This window comes from Stegodyphus dumicola, chromosome 7, assembly GCF_044657685.1.
Source record: "Stegodyphus dumicola isolate Sdum_Otavi_A_Nest chromosome 7, ASM4465768v1".
Classification (NCBI taxonomy): Eukaryota; Metazoa; Arthropoda; class Arachnida; order Araneae; family Eresidae; genus Stegodyphus; species Stegodyphus dumicola.
Window position 1 is genome coordinate 82,169,135 of NC_140774.1, and position 21,973 is coordinate 82,191,107.

Sequence of the window (21,973 nt, forward strand, 5' to 3'; positions counted from 1 at the left end):
TCAATGCTGCTCAGTACTGCAAAACCAGGGAACATTTCTGTGCAGCAACCAAAGCCAAGTGGCCCAGCACATTGTCCTCTCATGAAGTGCTTTTGCTTCATGATAATGTGCGGCCACATACAGCCATTTGCAAACTGAACATGCTTTCAGTGGAGTGTGTTGGAATAGCTGCCATATAGACCTCAATCTTTTACCATGTAACTTTCACATCTTTGATCTGTTGAAAAAGGTACTGAAGGATCGATGTAATACCTCAGACAGTGAGGTCATGGATACAGTTTGAAACTGTTTCAATCATTGGTATACTCTTCCTACGAATGAGGTATTCACTGCTTGGTGGAAGAGTGGGATAAGTGCTTATGTAATTTTGGTAATTCCATTTGAAATTAAATAATATCTTTTCATTTTCTGGCTACTGTTCCACAGTATACAATTTTATATATCGGGTTTAATTTCATTCCATGTTTTTATCATCTACTTGCACATTATGTCTATGCTTTAAGATGGATTTAGCTTCCTTTTCCTTCCTCGCTATCGATGTTCACTTCCACATCATGACTTCATATGACTACAGAAAGAGAAAAAAAATCTAACTGTTGATTCCATAAATTTATTTGGGTTGAAAGTGCATTCTTACCTCAAATAATATGCCCTTTTTCTTGAAACATTAGAATAACATTCTTGTACACACCTGCACTGAATAAAATGCAACCTCTTCGCAGAATTATTTCCTCCACATATATATTGTTCTCCTCATCACTTTGTCAATTCAATATACTATTGTTCAAAAGCTTGGGAAAAATCTTTGAATGACCAAAAGCTACAATCATCGCACATGCATCTTTCAGATTTTTTCGTAAAGAAAAGGGTGTGCATTATACAGAGAATATACCTAAAAACTGCAAAGTGTAGTTTGAAATTATAGCTGCACATTTTACATCAGTGCCCATTATAAGCCAGAATATACAGTAATTCAAAACAACTAATTTGAAAGGAAAATTAAAACTTGAATGAAAATATGACCACATGTTGCTTTGAATGATTGAACAGAACTTTCATCTGCAAAGATTGTTATTTTTGCAACTTCCCTGCTTGTAACATGGATTGCTATTTTCTATGCTTAAGGAAACTGAAGAATTGCAACATAAATTACATTCTGGTACGCCATTCAAAGCTAGACTGAAGAAAATGAGATCCGACTTCATTAAGCTGATGGAAGCACATAATTTTTCCATTAAAATGCTGTATGATCCTTCTACAGCCAAGCTACATGAGGAAAGAATTAATGATGTTTTTTCTTCCAAATTCGAGAAAAGAGAAAGAAAATACAGAAGCCTTCTGAAGTGACTATTACAACCAAGATGCTCTTGAGGCCACTTAGACAGAAACAAATAATAACCAGAACTGGGTCCCTCTTGGAAAAATAGCCACTTTTGACTCCTCTCTCTGGGGAAATTTCCATGACATCTACTCTAAATAGTTTTGATGCAATAGCAGCTAATAAAACTCAAGATGAGAAAATGCACTGCCAAGATGAGACATATAACAGCGATGGCAAAAGTATATAAGCCACTCTAGATGCCACGACAAATCACTACCTTAAGAAAATGCTTCTTATAGTCTGTTCCAAGACCTCACTTGGAAAGACCTGTGAAGTTTATTTTCCCAAAATATAATAAATGACTATACTTGTGCACCGATGAAAAATAAGATTTCTCTTTTCTTTGGATGAACTGCTGAACATTTGCAAATACCTGCACATTCAATGAAAAATTATGTTCAATTCAATACCTTCAGGACTGAAGCTGAAACTCCAATAAAAGTGGTAATATGTGGTTTAACCACTGACACCAGTCTTGATGATATTAAGACAGAACTCTGGACTGCAGGATCTCCTGTGAATAAAATCAAGCAATTTTCTAGGAATTCACATGGAACTGTTATGATGCTTTCTGTATACACACACACACACACACACACACACAAAAAAAAAAAAAAAAAAAAAAAAAAAAAAAAAAAAACTATAAAGTTTTGACTATTTTGAATGTTAAAAGTTTCTATCAGAAGATACATACAAAACACATCAGAATTGATGTGTGCATTGACATGTGCTTTCATTGTCAGAGCTTTGGACATTGCCAAATTTTCTACAGCAACACTCCAAGGTCATCCGACTTACAATTGCATATTTTCTAAAGACAAAATGCCTATTTGTGTCCAATGTAAAAAGGATCACGTAGCTTCAGTCAAGATTTTGTTAATTTGATATTAATCTATTCTAAAATTCATTTGCAGAATCCTGACATTAAGTCTCTAAGTGAAAAGAAAATTTTTCTACTCAGAAATGCTCCATACCAGAGGAAAACATCCAAAGACAACTTCCTAACTGAGCATGCACAGACAGATGCTGCAAAACAACCAGAGTTTGAAATTTTCAGGATGAAGTTTTTACAAATTTGATTAGCAAATTTTTGGAGTTTGTTGAAGAAGATAGAATCTCCAGTAGAGACATTAAAATTAGCATTACTGATTGTAAAAATGTTAAATGAAATAAATTTTAGAAGTTTTAACTGGGTGCATACATGGCACCACTAATCCAAATGTATATCCCTACAAACTCAGGATGATTTACAGTTTTCTTTCAAGATTATAATATTTTTACAGTCCCCTTTTTTCACTTAAAAGGCCTGTCTCCCTTTAAAAATCACTAGTTAAGTAAATTTTATGAGCATTTACCCTTAACCACTTGCGCTATGCTTTTGTCTCAAATCGCGAGCGACGTGAACACCACGCCGATAGGCATTTATCGCAAAAATGAAAATAACATAATGCACATGTCGCCTAACAACAATATTGTTTATTTCTTGAGTTACAGCTCTGGATTGCACTCACAGACGTGGAGCGGCATAAATGAGGCACTTTACCGCCTTTTCATACTGTAGCGCATGGCACCGCAACCGTGAAGTTTAGTTGTAGCGCAGTGGTTAAAGGCATTACTTTAACTGAACTGGTAAAATACTGTGCCATTTGCAAGATATTCCTGGCATAAAGCAAACTCAGCAACCTGGAACATGTTATTCTTGCAACAGTTGAGAATTCTGTGAAGTCAAGTTAAATGTATGGTGGATGACAAGAATTTCATAAGAAAAAGTTGAGTTGAGTGATTTATGGGTTATAGTAAGTGCAAGATTAATGCACTGAATTTAAAAATAATATTCACAAAATCTTGGCTGAAGCTACATGGTCCTTTTTATATCTGACAAAAGTAGGCTTTCTGTCTTTAGAAAGTTTGCAATTGTAGGTCAGGTGACCTTGATTATGCTCTGACAATGAAAGCATATCACAATGTGTTTGTTTGATCTGTATCTTCTGACAAACTTTTAAGACTCAAAATAGTGTAATTTTATAGCTATTTTTTCTTGTGTCAGTAAACTTAGTGTAAAATTGAAAAGGAATAAATTTCTTTTTATTAAACCTTAAAAATATATAAATAAATTAACCATTAAGGAAATACATAGGATAATTTTCTTATACTATGCATGGATATATATAATTTTAGAATTGAATTTGCATTGCCTGATAGTAAAATCATATTCCTAAATGAAATGAAACTACACAAAAATATCTTCTTCAGAGATGGTACTGAGTTGCAAAAGTATGGTTTCCATTATTGTCAAATAAGCATCTTTGTGTAATTTGTTATCTGCTTGTGTACTTCTTTCTCCTGCTTTGAGATAAATGTGATGAAAAAAACAATGCATTGGCAAAAAACTTTACAACAATGCCCATTTGTCAACTGGTTAACCAAACAGAACAGTCCAAAAGGCTTATAATAAAGAAATAATCTTGATGTTCACAAATATGTTTTACCAATATTTCTAAAAATCAAGAATTAAGAAACACTGATTAATTATTTTTTTTATTGCCAAAGAGTCATACATGAATAGTTTTGAAGGAAAGTTGTACATTAATAAATAGAAAAGATTAACGATTTTCACGGAAAAAACGATTGTAGCATTGCATCATCACCTACATGTACTGGAATTGTCTTTCAACTACTTCTTGTTGCTAAAATGGATTGAAATTGATTTGAAACACACACACACACACACACACACACACACACACACACACACACACACACACACACACACACACACACACACAAAAAAAAAAAAAAAAAAAAAAAAAAAGAAAGAAAGAAATATAACCAAAAATTTGCATATCTACTACTAATTCTGTGAAATAATTTCTAGAATACTTTGAGCATTGTTCACATCATTTCCAAAAAGGAATACTCTAAATCTGTGAATGTCAGTTTAATACTCTTAGCTTAAATAAGGAACTTCACAGATTACACTTCTTAATATAAATAAAAAATTACTGAACTTATGGTACAAAGTCTGAGAACTGTTGAGACTTAAGCGATTCGTGATTTCAGATCATCATTTTAATGTCAGTAGGCATCACGTTTACAACAAAACTGAGAAGAAGGTATTTCAATCATTATTCTCCTTTCCTACACTTTTTTCTTTTTTGGCTGGTGACCATGAGACTCAGATATTAGATCTTTCAGGCCATAGGCCATTGAAGATCTGATTTCAGACTTTGTACTTGTATACCTTTGGTAACATGACAGAGAATTCTGTTGTCCTTTAAAATCCACATAATATAATAATTTCTGCAGGCTTTTCAGCTGCTTCTAAAGAAATTTTAAAATCTCTGCATAAAAGTATATTTCAAAATGTTACATAGAAATAGGTTTGAACAAAATGAATGTATTTGAATTAAGAGTATAATCTTCTAAAAATTACAAACAACTCTAGATGGAAGCCTGTATTTACATGAATATTAAAAAATAATTTTTTGAAACAGTTAGAACTAGTTAACTAGAACCAAACTGCATAATCTTTAAATATTCTGATAATAATAATAACAATAATAAAAGGCTTTTCATTTTACAATTAAATTGATCCTCATGAATCTTATTTTAAAAGTTCATCTGCCAAAGTTTTTGTTTAAGGAAGATACACTGTCAGACCATAAAAAAGCTCGGTTCTAGCTCATAAAAACACCTTTTTTAGACATGAACTCATTCTAGAAGAATAACATTACTTGGGCCTCTTCTATACTATAAAACTGCTTGATTTATTTTTTTAAAGACCAATAAATACCATATTGTTTATTTTCTTCCCTGAACGGTCAATAAATTATGTGTACTTTCTATTCACAAAAATGTTTGTAAATCTGGAAAATCTGCATACCTTTGAGAAGTTAGGTGTAATTTCAGACCACTATTATCTGTAGTTCCCTCTAAAATTAAAATAAATAATTTTAAACAACTATTTCAATTTCAGAAATATATCTATAAAATTAGAAAATTATTTACCAGGCAATGGCTTGGCATAGTGAATTTGCAGCACTATATAATGGATGGAACTATTACCTCCAATTAAAAATCCAACATCTGGGAGAAAAAAAATCACCAATAAATAAATATTAACATAAATTCAAAATTTAAATATATGAGAAATTCACATTAAATAAATTCAGGTTTAATTAACAAAATTAAAAGCAAATAACGTGAACAATGTAGTTCTATAAATGGAAGTTTCATATTTTATTTTGATAATATTTAATTCAATTGAATAACCATACCTAATTCAAAAATCAAATGTATAAAGACTACACAAATCATGTATGAAACAGTAAATTCAAGTCAATATCATTTGTAATTTGTATAGTGAATAAAACTAACATTTTAATTGAATTTTAAAAATCTTTACTATTATTTTTTTAAATTTACAATCAGGGGGATAAACCTACCAAATGAAATTTATAAGTGAAAATTATCATAAAGTAACCGTGTAAGAATTACAAGTTTTATTTCACATGCTACAGTACCCATGGAAAAAATAACATTTGGGATTATGATAAAAACATTCTTTGAATTATTTCCAATTTTTAATGTCAAACAGCAAGCCTGATATAACAAATAAACACAAATATATAAAATACACCACATTTAAATCATCATAATGAAAAATAAAACACTGTTAAATAATTTTTACAATTATAAACGCTCTTTGTCATTCTCTAGATTATAAATAGACCTCTTTAAAATATATTTAGTTCAGTTTTACTCAGCACAAAGAATATTTAATTGTATCGAGAAGGACTAAACCATGTGCAGGCATTAAAAAATCAAAGCAATTCTATGCAAGATTGAACTACAAAGCACAAGAAGAAAATTCAAGCTGAGGAACAAATAGATTTCCTGAAGAATAATAATATTTATGTAATTTAATCATAAGAAAATAATACAACTTGACATTTTTACTTCTCTTACCTTCAGCAAATGAAGTAAAAATGCAAGAAAATTATAAATACAATACATGTTCTTTAATTAACTTAATATAAGATAATTTGAAATAACAAATCTTCTGTTTATTCATAATTTAAAATTTATGAAAGAGTTATAATCGTAGTGAAATGAGATGCACAATAAACAAAAAAAGTAATTTCAATATAATTTAGCCTCCAATATGACAGAAGAATCACAATGAGTTAGATGAACCAGAATATTTATTCCAAATTATGAACCAGAATATTTATTCCAAATTAAATTCAAATCTTGGGAAAACATAACAAAATTACACATCAAATAATTGCTGTCTGTCTTATTGAAATTAAACCAAAAGGATGGGTTATTCAATCAGCTTCTAAAGAATACTGTTACTGAAAGCTATGCTGATGATCTTTACCAATCTAAAGACTTGGCAGAAGAAGTACAGTCTATCATACGAAAAGCTCTCGCCAGTTAGTCTGAAGCTGTCTGTTGCCACAAAAATGAGTCTTAACCCATTTTACATAGGGGTGTCTTGAAGACGAATGATAACTCTTTTCCCCTCAGCCAACAGTCAACAAAAGCAAAATAAAATTAAAGCAACCCTTGGTTTGCACTTATTTGAAATATACTAGCCCTGCTGTTATAATGACCGCCACCTGTGAGACACTGTGGCGAGGCTGTTCTTCTCATAGACAGACAAGTAAAGTTTAAGTATGACTTCCTAAAGCTACAGTATCTCTTCTTCCCCCTCCAGCATTAATTCTGTGTTTCAGCCAATAATAGGGCCCAATAAGAGAAGCTAAGTTTTGTGAACTGAAGTGAATTGAAGCTGGAGTAGAACTATATCAGCTTCTAAAGTGTATGAGAATCAGAGTTAGTCTTTAGATGGAATGTGAGAGAAAATTTGATTATTGTGTCTGTCCTTGTGTGCCTGTTCTACCTGTTTCATTTGCTTCAATAACTTGATTTCATGTTTTTTACAAAGACTTTTATTTCTATGGACTTTAAAAAACACCCAGCCTCGAGTAGATGCAAACCCATGAATTAAATTTTGGCTTTTTGTTCTCAACATAAGAATGTGATACCCTTATTGGAAAGGGCATTTTTGAATTATTCCCTGGAGTTGGATTTAAATGCTTTAAAAGCATAATGACAGAGACTGAGAACGCCATCGAAAATGAGCTGGTTAAAGAAGTTATAGATTTAAATGACATTTCTGATAAGTTCCAGAGACATGAAGGTTGTCAGTTTTTAACTGCTAAAAGTTTACTGAAGACTCAAGATGATAAGAAACTTAACACTGCCGATTTTGAAGAAGCTGTAACCTACTGATACAGGCATTTAAAAATCTGCAGTAAACTGAAAAAGCAACTGCAAGAAGCTTCTGCAGCTAAAAATGGGGGGGGGGGATTAAATTACCAAAAATTGACCTGAAAAACTTTTCAGTTGATCCAAAGGATTACGTGCCCTTCTGTAGCTTATTTCTGAAGATTCACGAAGACAAGTCTCTAGCTGATGAAGATAAGATGCAAAACCTAGTGCAGTCTGGGGAGCCAAATAGAAAGCTGAATGTCTCATTCGAAATTTTCTGGCAACAAGAGAGAATTACCCAAAGGAATCAAATTATTAAAAGAAAAATTTGGAAGAGATGATTTGCTTGTCCAAATTTAAGTTTGTGATTTATTAAGCATGGTTATGAAGAATGCCATGATTGGACAAACCAAGGCTAATTTGGCAGCTTTATATGAAGCTCAGCCGAGAGCTTTGGAGAGCTTAAGAAAAATGGAAGAAAAATTTGAGGATTTTCTAATTCTATTAGTGGAAAACTGCCTCTCAGAAGAAGTACTGCGTACATGAGAAAGGAGAATTATGAGTCAAGTGATTCCAAGAACTCCTATACTTTAGAACGTTTAATGTGCTTTCTTCATCATGATTATGAATGACGCAAATTCCAAGAACTCCTGTACTTAAGAACATTTGATGTATTTTCTTGGTTAAGAAGTTCAAGGTAAAGAAATGGTGTCATTAGCAGGGAACTGGGTTTGATTTTCATCTTAATTAAAAAAAAAAAAAAAAAAAAAAAAAAGAAGCTCCGTTCTTGAAAAAGCAAAGGAAATTGAACTTGCGATGGCCTCTGCATTGGTAAGCCTTGATAACACAGGTACACAACTGTATGTTTTGCGATAAGTTCCACCCCAATGAAGATGTTTTAAAGTAAGAAAGATGATTTTAAGTGATAAAAGAAATGGTTATTATTAAAGAAAGGTGCATGTTTTTCATGTCTTAAAAAAGCAGATCATTTAAGCAAATTTGTCAATGTTAAAATGTAATTGATCTCGCCTCAGTGTAATAATATTCATTTTGACATTACGTGTCCTAAATAAGGGAAAAAGAATGTATGTGAAACATAGAATTGCTTTAGTAGAGAAAAAAACTGTTTATTAGTAAACACTTTGCACAATCATTTGGGCTCAAGGCAGTGGCAGCTCGTAGCTAAATTTAGTGGGGGTGCTGTTTAAAAAAAAAAAAAATAAATAATCTTTGTTTTAAAATTGTGTAAAAGGAAACAAACAAGTATAAAAAGAAAATTTATTATGAAAGCTTATGAGAAAAAAATCAAACATTTCTTAATTACTTTAACCTAAACTGTTACAGTTCAATCCATATCTATTTATTTAAAAATGAAATCCATTCTTCTTGTTTTAATTTGCACGAAAAGATCAATAATTTTCTCCATGATCTCTGGATGACAACCAAGGAAATTTTTTTTATTGAAAGCAATGACAGCGCATTTAGTCTTTCCGAATTCCTGGTGCTTCTTAGAAAAGTTATCATTCTTTTCAATGTTGAAAAGCAGCTTTCTTCCTCTGATGTAGTTAGTCATTGGAACTCTCAAGAGAATTTTTATCAGTTTCGTAATTTCACTAAGAACATCATCTAGATTATTTTCGAAGATAAATTTCAGTAGCTCAATTAATTTGCAATGTTCATGAATATCAGACCTGCAATAGAATACTTTTAGTTCAGTTTCAAGCTTTTCTTTGTCAATCATTGGACATGCTTCAGGGGTCAGTACTATTTCTTCTGGAGAATGTTCATTCCTAAAACTAGTGAAGCATTTCTTGTTAAACAATTTAGCAGAGAAAAATATCTGTGCATTATACCAATACATAGTATAAAATCACATATTTCCTTAGCTTCTGCCATCAGCGTCTTTGAAAATGAGTTTCTTAATAAATAATAAAATAGCAGTTTTGAAATTTAACTTTAAACACACTAATTTCTCTGGATTGCATTTAGTTGCATATCATTTCAACATGAGGCATAATCTGATAAAAAAGCTCTAACCAAAACTAGAAATTATCATCATTTAGATATTTTAAAATTCCCGTCGCTTTTGCAATAGTTTGATTTGCATTTGATGTTGATTGAATTTCAGTAAGGCAATTTTTTCAAGGTTGCAAATTTTTATGAACTCTGTCTATGGTCCGTATGATGAAGTTCCACTTTGTGGAGGAATACAACACGCGCGGAGTAAAAAGAAATCACATTCTCAATAACACGCCAGAATTTCGGCACTGCAAGAGCGACAGTGCTTTCTCTCTCCCTGGTTCGGCGTGCTGTTTTCTGTGTGCGCATGCACAGAACAGCCAAATACTATGTCGCTGGAACTGTGAAGCGCGCAGTTCGAAACAAAGTAACTTTTTCCAAAGTACCTTTTTCACAAACTGGGGGCTGACATTAAGCTTAATGATTATGTATTGTAAAAGTATAAAGAAAGAATTTAAAGACTAAAGGGCACACTATATTAAATATTAAAAATTATAATAAGTGGAAATAGGGGTTGCTGCAGTTCCACAGTGCTCATTACGAACCGCCACTGGCTCAAGGTCAAGAGCGAAAAATTTGCACTTTCTGCAATTCAACTAGCCAAAAAAAAAAAAAAAAAAAAAAAAAAAGAATCAAAACATTACTGAATGTTCCTCTACTTATGAATAAAACTGTAGTACCTGTATTGTTTAGGTGGGGGATGGAACAACACCAAAGGAACATAAAGTCAGCGATTTAAAAAAAGTCATATACTTGCAGTTTTGAAGCTCTTTCAGAGAAAATATGCGGATTTATTCTGACAATTAGTGACAGTAGAATTTTAAAGGACTCGAAATGGGCAGGACAAAAAAGATTTAACAGACTTTTTGGTTGGGGCTGATGCATTGGGAAAATTACTGAATGAGAACTTAGTTGAGTTAGACACGTCTGTTTTGTATTAGCTGAGAAATACTTGGCGATTGAGCAGAATCTTGGCTAATAACACATGCGCTACCAGAAGTCGCGCTGAAATATATTCTGTGAGAAACTTGATTTTTGTGGTACATTCGGAGTTGCGATTCATATGTTACGCTGTAAGGTGAAACCTAGCGCCAGAGTGTCCCTATGGAAAATAAATGTATTGAAAGTTTGAGTGTGTTATTTTCTGTAATCTGTGTGGAGCTATTTTATTGTGATATATAGCTATCGACGGGAAATAGAATAAGTCAAATCAAGTTTTTTTGGTACGTCGAGCCGGATCAGCTAATGAAGTTTATGAGACTGTGATATTACTTTCGGTTTTGTGAAACGAAGAATTACATAGGATACTTCCAGATTGAAGTTCTGTAGAAACAAAAGGGTAAGTACACTCCCCCTTTTTGTAGCTCATTGTACCTTTTTGAAGCTCTTTATTTGTTTATTGACTTTTGCTAATAAAAATATTACTAAAGAAGATATTAGCGAAAAAACATACATTGAAAATAGAGTTAAGTTAAAACAGAAGGTTGCGGACGAAAATGTCCAAAGAAGTGACTTGGAAGTACTGAAGAATAAGTTTAAAGTGCTTGAGACAGAGATAAATTCCAATTTCGATACTTTGATCGGGTTATGTACGGAAGAAAGTATTGATGCTTGTGTAAAGGAGAAAGAAGAGATTGACGATATTCTTTTAGATGTAGAAATCGAATTAAATCATAAATTAGTTAAACTTTCCAAAGAAATTAAATTGGACCCTTCGTTTTGCACAAATACTGAGAACAACGTTAAATTACCCAAAATTACTTTGCCAATGTTTTCGAGTAACTTACATGAGTAGCTTTCTTTTAAAGATATCTTTTTAGCCAGTGTTCATTCAAATCCTAATTTAACAGATGCACTCAAATTACAGTATTTAAAATCTGCACTAAGAGGAGATGCTTATCGTATTGTGCAGTCAATATCCATAGTTTACTCTAATTATAAATTAGCTTTTTCATTACTAGAAGAAAGGTTCTCTAATCGCCACGAACAAGTGTATGCTCATTTGAAATGATTTATGAATATGCATCCTATGTAAAATGAGTCTGCATCAGCAATATTAAACTTAATTGACATTACAAATGAATGGGTGAGATCATTAGAAGTTTTAAATCAGAGTGTTAAAGGATTTTCTTACAATGTATTTGCATACATTTTAGGGCAAAAATTAGATCCTAACACCAAAATATGGTGGGAGAGAAAATTAGAGAAAGAGAATTTGCCTAATCAACGTAGACTAAAACGAAATGTTTGAGATATATGTATACGTCCTGTAGAATGATTGTTTATTTCTATTATAAACAGGTATTTGTTGTAATGATTTGAATGTATATTCTTCAATATTGTGATTTGTTATTGTGTAGTATTTATTTTAGTGCCTATATATTTACATTTATTGTAATAATAGTTTTGAAATTGTTAATTTCAATGCCGGGAGTGTTTTGTATTCGTGGAGAACTTTCTGAGGGAAACTAGCTCGTATACACGTTACACATGGGGAAAACCACGAAAGCACCTATGCAGCCAGCCTGTTCGCGAGATTCGAACCTCGGACTGAACTACCAGTGTTCAGCGACTTTATCACTCAGCCGCTGGTGGGCAGTACATTCAGAGTTGCGATTCATATGTTACGCTATAAAGTGAAACCTAGCGCCAGAGCGTTGCTATGGAAAATAAATGTATTGAAAGTTTGAGTGTGTTATTTTATTATGATGTACAGCTATTGACGGGAAATAGAATAAGTCAAATCAAATTTTAACACCCATAAAAACTTAGGTGGACGATAACTGGAAAATAGAATTTATGGTGAAGGTATTTTAGCGACCTTTTCTATGCATATTAGGAATATTCCTTTCAGCACGTTACTGGAAATTGAAATTTTAGGAATAGCTGATTTGTCTCAAGCTGTTAAGGAGAAAAAGAGTTAACTGATTTTGAAGACAAAATGAAAATTCTAACAGATGGGAGATATGAACTAGATGTACTGCAGAAATGGAATTCTATGCATTTATCTCATAATAAAAAAATTAACCTGAAAGATGCATGAAAAAGTGATTAATAAGTTAAAATGTGGTAAATTTTTATATGATTAACAAACAGTACTCCAGGAATGGGAAAAAATAAGTATCACTGAATGCATACCAGAAAATGAACTGAATAACGAATGTCACTATTTGCCTCACAGGCCAGTCATTAAATTAGATAGTTTTTATTTTTTATAAAACTTCAAAAATTTGACCCCCCTTTTTATGAAGCTTCTAGCTCTCAGAGAGGGAAAATTAATGTTTATTTAAAGAAGTTAATATCATAGAAATGATACCCAACATTCTTGATTGTTTTAGAATTATTCAACTGGTATAAGTGCTGGCAATGAAAATGCTTTTTTGATGTTCCCCGTTGTTCCCAAAGAAAGAGATTTTCTTAGAAATTTTTCCCCATATAATTAAGGGTAAGAAAATTATATATGTTGTCAAGTTCCATCTCAAGTTTGTGAATTAAGCCTTATTTGTGAATGCATCTATAATGCTTCTTTTAGAAAACTGGTTTCTACAATATGATGAAACTGCTCAAAAATTGAGAAACTTATTCCATGTGGACAATTGTGTATGTGAAGTTTTTAAAATTAATGAAGAAGTTCACTTTATAGAACAAGCACAGTCATTCTTGTCTTTTGAGCCAGTTTCCCTTCGAAAGTCCTCCACGAAGGCATCCCTCCTCTTAGGCAGATAGCCCTAGTGTGCTTTGCCATATTTAAATACACCAAACACCATTCTTGTCTTTTAGGACAATGTAGCTTGAAAAATGCTGACATTGTTTTCAAAGCATTCTGGTGAAACTTCTACGTTATGAATAATGTGGGGCTTAGATCATAACACCTTAAGATGTTGCATTAGTTTAGAGCCATTGACATCTGAAATGAAAAGAACTAAGAGATTAATTTTACCAATAATGCAAAAGATTTTCAATTCTCTAGGCTAGTTAACTTCATCAGCATTGCTTACAAAGCTAGAGTTACAAGGTTTGTGGAAATCAAAAATAACTTGGGATTTTGAATTACCATCTGATATTGTGAATATATTCTTAAGGCATATGCTGTGTATGTTTTTGTTCAATCAATAGTTAATTCTGATATGAAGGTAGTTCTTGTTAGAGTAGCTCGTCTCAAGCCTTCAGTATGCTATGATAGAAGTTGATGGCTTGTATGGTGCTAGAATTGTGAATTCTAGTAACAAAGCATTTGGTCTACCAGATTTTAAAATAGCACTTTGGTCTGAATCTACTGTAGCCATTTGGTAGATAAAAGAGCTGGGAAACTGATGCGTTTTCATGACCGAGTTAAAGAAATTTGTCAGTTGGCAAACCCCCAGGCATGGAAACATGTTACGAGAAGTATCACTAATCTATTGTTACATGATTACTCTGCTTGTGGCATGCTTGCTTCCAGATGGTAGAAGAGGCCTTCATGGCTACACCAAAATCCTGAATGCTGGCCTATTGGCAGAACTGATAGTCAGGCTAAAGAAGTAAGCAAAAAAGACTAGAAGGGTAACTATAGATTTTGCAAAAAATGCATCCCTTTGGCATCTAAACAATATATCAAATTATGATAAATTAACTGAAGTGTTTGTTTGGATTTTAAGATTTATAAATAATTCTCAGCAAACTCACAAAATATAAAAACTGAACTTTCATTTTCTGAAATTCATAATTCTGAAAGGTGTTTGATTCATTTAGTTTAAAGCTATTATTTACCCGATGTAAAATCTTCGAATTTTGTTGTTTAAGGATAACATTTAAAGTAATAGATATAACTAAATTAATATCACAAGATAATTCACTGAAATGATGAAATCATCCTGTATCCAATATCGTTTTCAGAAAAATGTGAATTTACTAAGTTATTGATCAAATGTGTACACTGTGGGGGAAAAAAGGGGGCAGTTCTATATCTCCCGCTCTACCGAGCCAAATGACGAAATTCAAACTGCGTTTTCCATGTCTTGAAAGCGCGACTTGTATTAGATTTATATATAGCATTGTTCTAATATAGGTATTTTGACACAAAATCGGACTTTTTCTGAAATGACCTAAAATTATATAAAAAAATATTGGTGATTTTTACGCATTCAAACATGATACAAAAGTATGAGCATGTGCAGACAAACTGTTGAAATATAATTTCATAACATAGTTTTCAATACTGATAATGTATTTTAAACACAAACTAAATAAAGATAAGTGGTTTTATCACTTTATTACTAAACACACAACGAAATACATTGCCATTACCATAAAAGTTAGAAACATCACACTAATACCTTTACATAAATATGGTAGATCCATTGAAACTGAAAAATGTACAGATATGATGTAGTTACTTGTCTTTTCATACTATGTATCACAAATGTTTCATTGATTCGTGAAAAGAAATTCTTAGTTAAATTTAAAAGCATAATGTAATTTAACAACAATTAAATAAATACCAAAATTAAAATAGAATTATTTATTTATAAGCAAAACTTGACTGAAAGGTAGTTTCATTCAAGTGAAAGTAAACTTTATAATAAATAAATTTCAAGATTTGGACTTGAGTAATTAAGAAGATATTTTATGCTTCCAAAAATAAAGTTTGGTTTAGTTAATTTTTATAAATGCCTATTGTATAGGAATTTACATGCATTTAAATATAAAGAAATTTAGATAAATTTATTAAACTTTGTCATTACTTTGGAATCCATTAAAATCCAAATCCTTATCTTGTTGCATTGGAAGATGGACTTGCATCACTCTTGTAATAAAATAATTCATATATTCTAAGTATTACGGAAGGTCATACAAATTAAAAAATATATGTCCCAGAAATAAAGATGGAGAGTTTCGTTATAAGATAATTAATCCTAATTTTCAGCAATAAAAGGTACTGCCCTATAATGAATAAGATGTGAAAAATATGTAAATAAGAGTTGTTTAAAATGTCAAATTTTCTCTTTATGAGAGTATTTGATGTTTGCTTAACTACAGGCCCCAGGTAGAGCCTATAGAATAAAAACGTAAGAAAAAATTGCTGCAGGGAGCACTGCTACAGATCATAATTGATAATTCATTATGAAAGCATATATGATCAAACATTACTGCAAGAAGAGTCCTAAGGTTTGTTTATTTCGAGGAAGCAAAGTTTATGACAAGACTCTTGCATTGTTAGTGCTATTATAAGCCCGTGCTAGCAGTATAGTATTGCTGGCCCGTGCTAGCAGTATAGTATTGCTGGCCCGTGCTAGCAGTATGGTATTGCTGGCCCGTGCTAACAGTATGGTAATGCTGGATCACGCCAGCTGTGTCATCAGAAATTTTTGAATGAAAGTAGCAAAAGAAGAATAAAAAAGTTGAAAAATGTAGCACATGATGTCAGAGATGACATGATTTTCTATTATCACATGAAAACAAGTTCACATGATCTTTGGCATCAACACAAAGTCAGCGTCTATGTGCTGTAAGTTATAGACTGTAATTTGATTTTTGCTAATTTCAATGTATGTTAATTTTGACAAAAATATTAAAACCATATTGCTAGTTTTCCAGTGTTTAAGTTTTCAAGTCTTCTTTTGACTCTCAGTTAATTTAGATCATCATTTTTCAGTTAATTTGTTCAGTTTCCATTGCTACATGCTTTCTTACATTTGGACTATTACACTACAAATCTTTGGAGTTGGCGGTTTATTTTTTTACCAGCCCTCAGTTTACATTTACATAACTTGTAGTAAGTTTTTGTCTTACCTAGTTTAATTCTCTATAATGAGTTTTCAAGAGTTTTCACACATGGCAATTTTAAGCAAAGTATTTTGAAAGATGGTGCTGAATTTTTTGGTACTTAACGTATTATCTCATCAACAGGCCAAGTAACATGATTCAGAGCCAACTATGGATGAGTGAGTCCTTTAGAATTCTGCAGTAACAACTGGCTGTTGGTGACTGTTGCTGAAATTTCCACAACAGTCGATGGGATAATATATAAGTACCATTTCTTCCCATTACTCCTAATTATACTATGCTGTATACAGTACAAAGTCTTTAATCCGGACGTCCATAATCCGGAATGATCTATAATCCAGACCTCAAAGTTACAAACTTTCTGTGCATGTGTAGCATTTACGCATGCACATAATACCTTTACGCATTCGCATATGCGTTTACGCATGCGTATAATACATTTACGCATGCGCATTTAATGCATAACAGACGGTATAAGCTAGGCTAAAATTATCTATTTCAGTTAATGTTGCAGATTGCGTTGTTCCTTAGTCTTCTAATTGTATCCGACTTATTATTTTTTGCAGACTGTTAGAGCAATTTTATAAAAAGTAAGCTTGAACTTTCGATTATGTCAAAAAGTGTTTCTGATTCTGGAGCTGCCAAAGGATCTACAAAGCGAAAGCATGTTTCGATGTTCAACAAACAAAAAGTGGAATTGCTGCAAAAAATGGATAAAGGCAAGAAGAAAGTGACAGAGAGGTTAATGAAAACGAAAAAAAATTCAATTGACAAGTTAGTCGGTATTCTTGGCACACAAATTACAGGACATGAAGAGCGGAACTTTGTAACTGAACAAGAAATTATGTCTATTTATAGAATTAAAGAGAAAGTATTAGCACATAAAATGAAACAACTTAAACAACTTACATTAGAAGAAATGTTTAATAAAGTAAACAAATAAATATTAAGTTTTTTTTTTTTTTTTTTTTTGTAAATTTTGATACCCTTTAGATCATAATTGCTCTTTATTTCATAAATTACGGTTTCATATTTTTAATTTTATAATTTCTGCATGCCATCTTATCAGATTTAAATTGATGATCTATAATCTGGAAAAAACCCTAATCCGGAATCGCCGAAGTCCCGACGAGTCCAGATTAAAGACTTTGTACATTAAGGATTAAAGACTTTGTATTTATTTATTTATAATTTATACTATAATCTATGAAATACTATCCACATATTACCAAGATTTTAAGCAAAGGATATAATGATTACAATATTGCTAGTTGCCAATTCTTATTCAAATAAATCATTATATTTTTATTATACATTAATTTTAATAGATACATTATACCAACATACATATATTATATGACACATTAATTTTTTTTTGAGATAATGAGAAATGGTACAAGGAAATGATGAAGTCATAAAAAAAAATCGCAAAACTGCACAGACAAATTTTAGAAGTACAAGTTTGTCAAAAGTAGCTACTTTGGAAAAAATTGGCAGATCTGGCAACAATTTATAGACAAACATTCTAGCAAGATGTTCTCAACCGTTGGGTGGTGTGAAATGCAGTCAGCCGCTTATTTCTATTTCGCTATTGGGTATTTAGCTTTTGTAAAAATATTAAAAACTACTTTTATTCAAGTTTTGGTATTTACAATAAATAGTGCTTAATGTGACTATTTTGATTCCATGAACTCCATGACTATTTTGATAACATTAAACAATGAGAAAAAAAAATGCTGATCAAAACAGTGATAGAATTCAATAAATTTAATAAAAATATAACTAGAAACATATAAATACTTAACTAGAAACATATAAATGCTGTGAGTACTTTCACAGCATTTTAACAAGGAAAATGCAATGGTTTGTTTATAAACTGGACATAACATCTTTAGTGCAAAAGTTTATACAGTCAAAAGTCGTTAATTCGGACACCCATAATCCAGACCTCAAAGCTAAAAACTTTCTGCGCATGCGCCGCATTGACACATGCGCATAGGCGTTTACGTGTGCACGTAAGACCTTTACGACTGCGCATACGCATGTGCGCAAGTGCAGAATACGTTTTCGCGTGCGTGTTTAATGTACAATGGATGGTATAAGCTAAAATTATCTATTTCAGTTAATATTGCAGATTGTGTTGTTCCTTAATCTTCGAATTGGATCCGGCTTATTATTTTTTTCAGACTGTAAGAGCAATTTTATAAAAGTAAACTTGAACTTTCGATTATGTCAAACAGAATTTCCGATGCTGGAGCTCCTAAAGGATCTACAAAACGAAAGTATGTTTCGATGTCCATCAAACAAAAAGTGGAATTGCTGCAAAAAATGGATAAAGACATGAAGAAGGTGACAGAGAGGTTAGTGAAAACGAAAAAATTTAGATTGACAAGTTAGTCGGTATTCTCGGCACAGTAATTACAGGACTTGAACAGCGGAACTTTGTAACTGAACAAGAAATTATGTCTGTTTATAGAATTAAAGAGAAAGTATTATCACATAAAAAGAAGCAACTTAAACAACTTACATTGAAAGAAATGTTTAATAAAGTAAACAAATAAATATTAAGCTTTTTTTTTTTTTTTTTTTTAAATTTTGATACCCTTTAGATCATAATTGTTCTTTATTTCATAAATTACGGTTTCATATTTTTAATTTTAGAATTTCTGCATGCCATCTTACCAGATTTAAATTGATGATCTATAATCCGGAAAAATCGATAATCTGGAATCGCCGAAGTCCCGACGAGTCCGGATTAACGACATTTGACTGTAATGTTTCTGGAAATTATTTAGTTGATGTTATACCCCCAAGCTTAATAGAAATTTTAAAATAAGCATAAAAAGCAATCTTAGATGGATGATTTCATGGATTCGCCCTACCCCCCCCCCCAAGGGTAAGGAAAAGGTAAAAATAAGTTCTGCAGAAATTTTTTCTCCACCTGAGAAAAAGGAACCCGAGTCTGATCACCCTCAGAATTGAGAGTTATTCAAAAGTTTATGCCAAACTAAAGTTGCTTTTTTGGCTTAATTTTGTATGGTTGATTAAAATCAAAACCAAGCTATACAGGGACTTAATCCCTTACTCAATGACATTTCCCTGTCACTTGGCAAAATTTTATCTGTTTTGACTTTAATTAGTGAATTTAGTTCAGTTTAAAAAATTCAAGTTATAATATTTTGATCATATGCGCCAAATTGTTGATCACAATAAGCTATTTTCCATGATTTGGAATACAAGTGGGCAGAGCTTTGTCAAATCGATAACAATATCTGAATGATAACATTAACTGTGATCACATTAAGCGGTGTCTATAATTTTCTATACAGTCAAAAGTCGTTAATTCGGACACCCATAATCCGGACCTCAAAGCTACAAACTCACTGCACATGTGTCGCGCTGAAACATGCGTGTAGGCATTTACGTGTGTGCGCAAGACCTTTATGGCTGCGAATATGCGTGTGCGAGTGCGCATAAAACATTTACGCATGCGCGTTTAATGTATAACAGACGGTATAAGCTAAGCTAAAATTATCTAATTCAGTAAATGTTGAAGATTGCGTTGTTCCTTAATCTTCGAATTGGATCCGGCTTATTGTTTTTTGCAGACTGTTAGAGCAATTTTATAAAAGTAAGCTTGAACTTTTGATTATATCAAATAGAATTTCTGATAGTATATATTTATTAATATAAAGGATCTACAAAGCAAAAGTATGTTTCGAAGTTTATTAAACAAAAAGTGGAATTGCTGCAAAAAATGGATAAAGGCATATTAGTAAATATATAATATTTACTAATATGTAAAGGATCTAAAGCGAAAGTATGTTTCGAAATCCGAAATCTGTTTATCAATTTCACGCTGCTCACAATGAATTGGAAGTTGATCTGTCAGCACTATCCTTATCTTCAAGGCAGATGTTTTTATTTTATTTGGCTTATAATTCCTTACTAAATATAATATTTCATCTCGATGTACCCCGTCTTTGATATGATTTAAAACAAGTTCCTCGTCATTATAATTTGCTTCCAATAGTGAAGAAAGTGACAGAGGTTATTGAAAACGAAAAAATTTCGATTGACAAATTAGTCGGTAATCTCGACACAGCAATTATAGGACTTGAATAGTGGAACTTTGTAACTAAACAAGAAATTATGTCTGTTTAATAGAATTAAAGAGAAAGTATTATCTCATGAAACGAAGCAACTTAAACAACTTACAGTGAAAAAATTGTTTAATAAAGTAAACCAATAAATATTAAGCTTTTTCTTTTTGTAAATTTTGATACCCTTTAGATCATAATTGTTCTTTATTTCGTAAATTACGGTTTCATATTTTTAATTTTGTAATTTCTGCATGCCATCTTACCAGATTTAAACTGATGATCTATAATCCGGAAAAATCGATAATCCGGAATCGCCGAAGTCCCGACAAGTCCGGATTAACGACTTTTGACTGTACTTTTTCTTGTTTAATTTATAAAACACATCAAACATAATCTAAATTTGAATAAATGTATATATATTTCTCAAGTTTTGGAAGAGAAGGGTTCAGAATAATTGTCTAGCAATGGTGAAAGAGATGTATGGGGCAAAAAAGGTTGAGAACCACTGCTCTAACAAGATAACGTATGAGCGACATTAACAATTCGCGGACAGCAAGAAACACAATCTTACCAAAATATTTATATTGCATATCTTCCAGAGTATGTTAAATATCCCTGCAAGTGAATCTTTATACCTATTATACCAAGTGATATCAACAATGTACTTTAATTCAATAGCCTTTTACACAACACTGCATGGAACAATTAACATGTACAAATGATTGTTACAATCATCCACCAGATAAAATGTGATTTAAACAATATTTGCCCCACTAAATAAGACAGGAAAGAGAAATCTCCCCATTCTTGACCTTAGTAGTCACAGAAACCAACCACATGATCTCATTTGTTTTATTCAGGTCAGTCATTTTCCCTAGTGACTCCTGGAATTTTAAAGACTCCAACTCCTTCATATATATATATATATATGTGTGTGTGTGTGTAAACATATACACATGGATTACAGCTTATTTTTCAAATATTAAAGAAGTAATAGATGCTACAGAAAAAAAAAAAAAAAAAAAAAAAAAAAAAAAGATAACATAGCAAATTATTTATACTAATTAGCATTCATTATGAAATGGAAAAACTGGCATTTCTAAGAAACAACATCGCTTCGGCAAGATCTTCTTTGTTTGAGGACAATAGATCCGATTTGATAAACTTTGGAGCTGAGAAGAGTCTTTCAACATTGACTGGAGTAGCAGGAAGAGATGTTACTATTACGGCTACTTCGTTTAACTTTTCAGGACAGATTTTTAGAAGTTCTAAAAGAGATAGGTGTCTTGTAGGTGTCTTGCAAGCGCAATCATATTTCTCTATTTCTTCAGAGGTTATGTAGAAATCTTGTTTGCATTTTTAAATTTTTATATCTAAAGGCTCTTGTTTTTTATTTTCATTCGCTTTGCCTTAGCCTTTTCAATAT

At 31.8% G+C, this 21,973-nt stretch overlaps 1 protein-coding gene across 1 annotated transcript in view; it reads right to left on the reverse strand.

Moving 5' to 3' along the window:
* LOC118205964 (peptidyl-glycine alpha-amidating monooxygenase B-like) overlaps positions 1 to 21,973 on the reverse strand; it is a 159,557-nt gene that overhangs the window by 99,474 nt on the left and 38,110 nt on the right. The window contains exons 6-7 of the mRNA XM_085820527.1: positions 5,390 to 5,467; positions 5,265 to 5,313 (exon numbers count right to left, since the gene is read on the reverse strand). Coding sequence (XP_085676653.1) covers positions 5,265 to 5,313; positions 5,390 to 5,467 — 127 coding nt within the window. The remainder of the gene's footprint in view (positions 1 to 5,264; positions 5,314 to 5,389; positions 5,468 to 21,973) is intronic.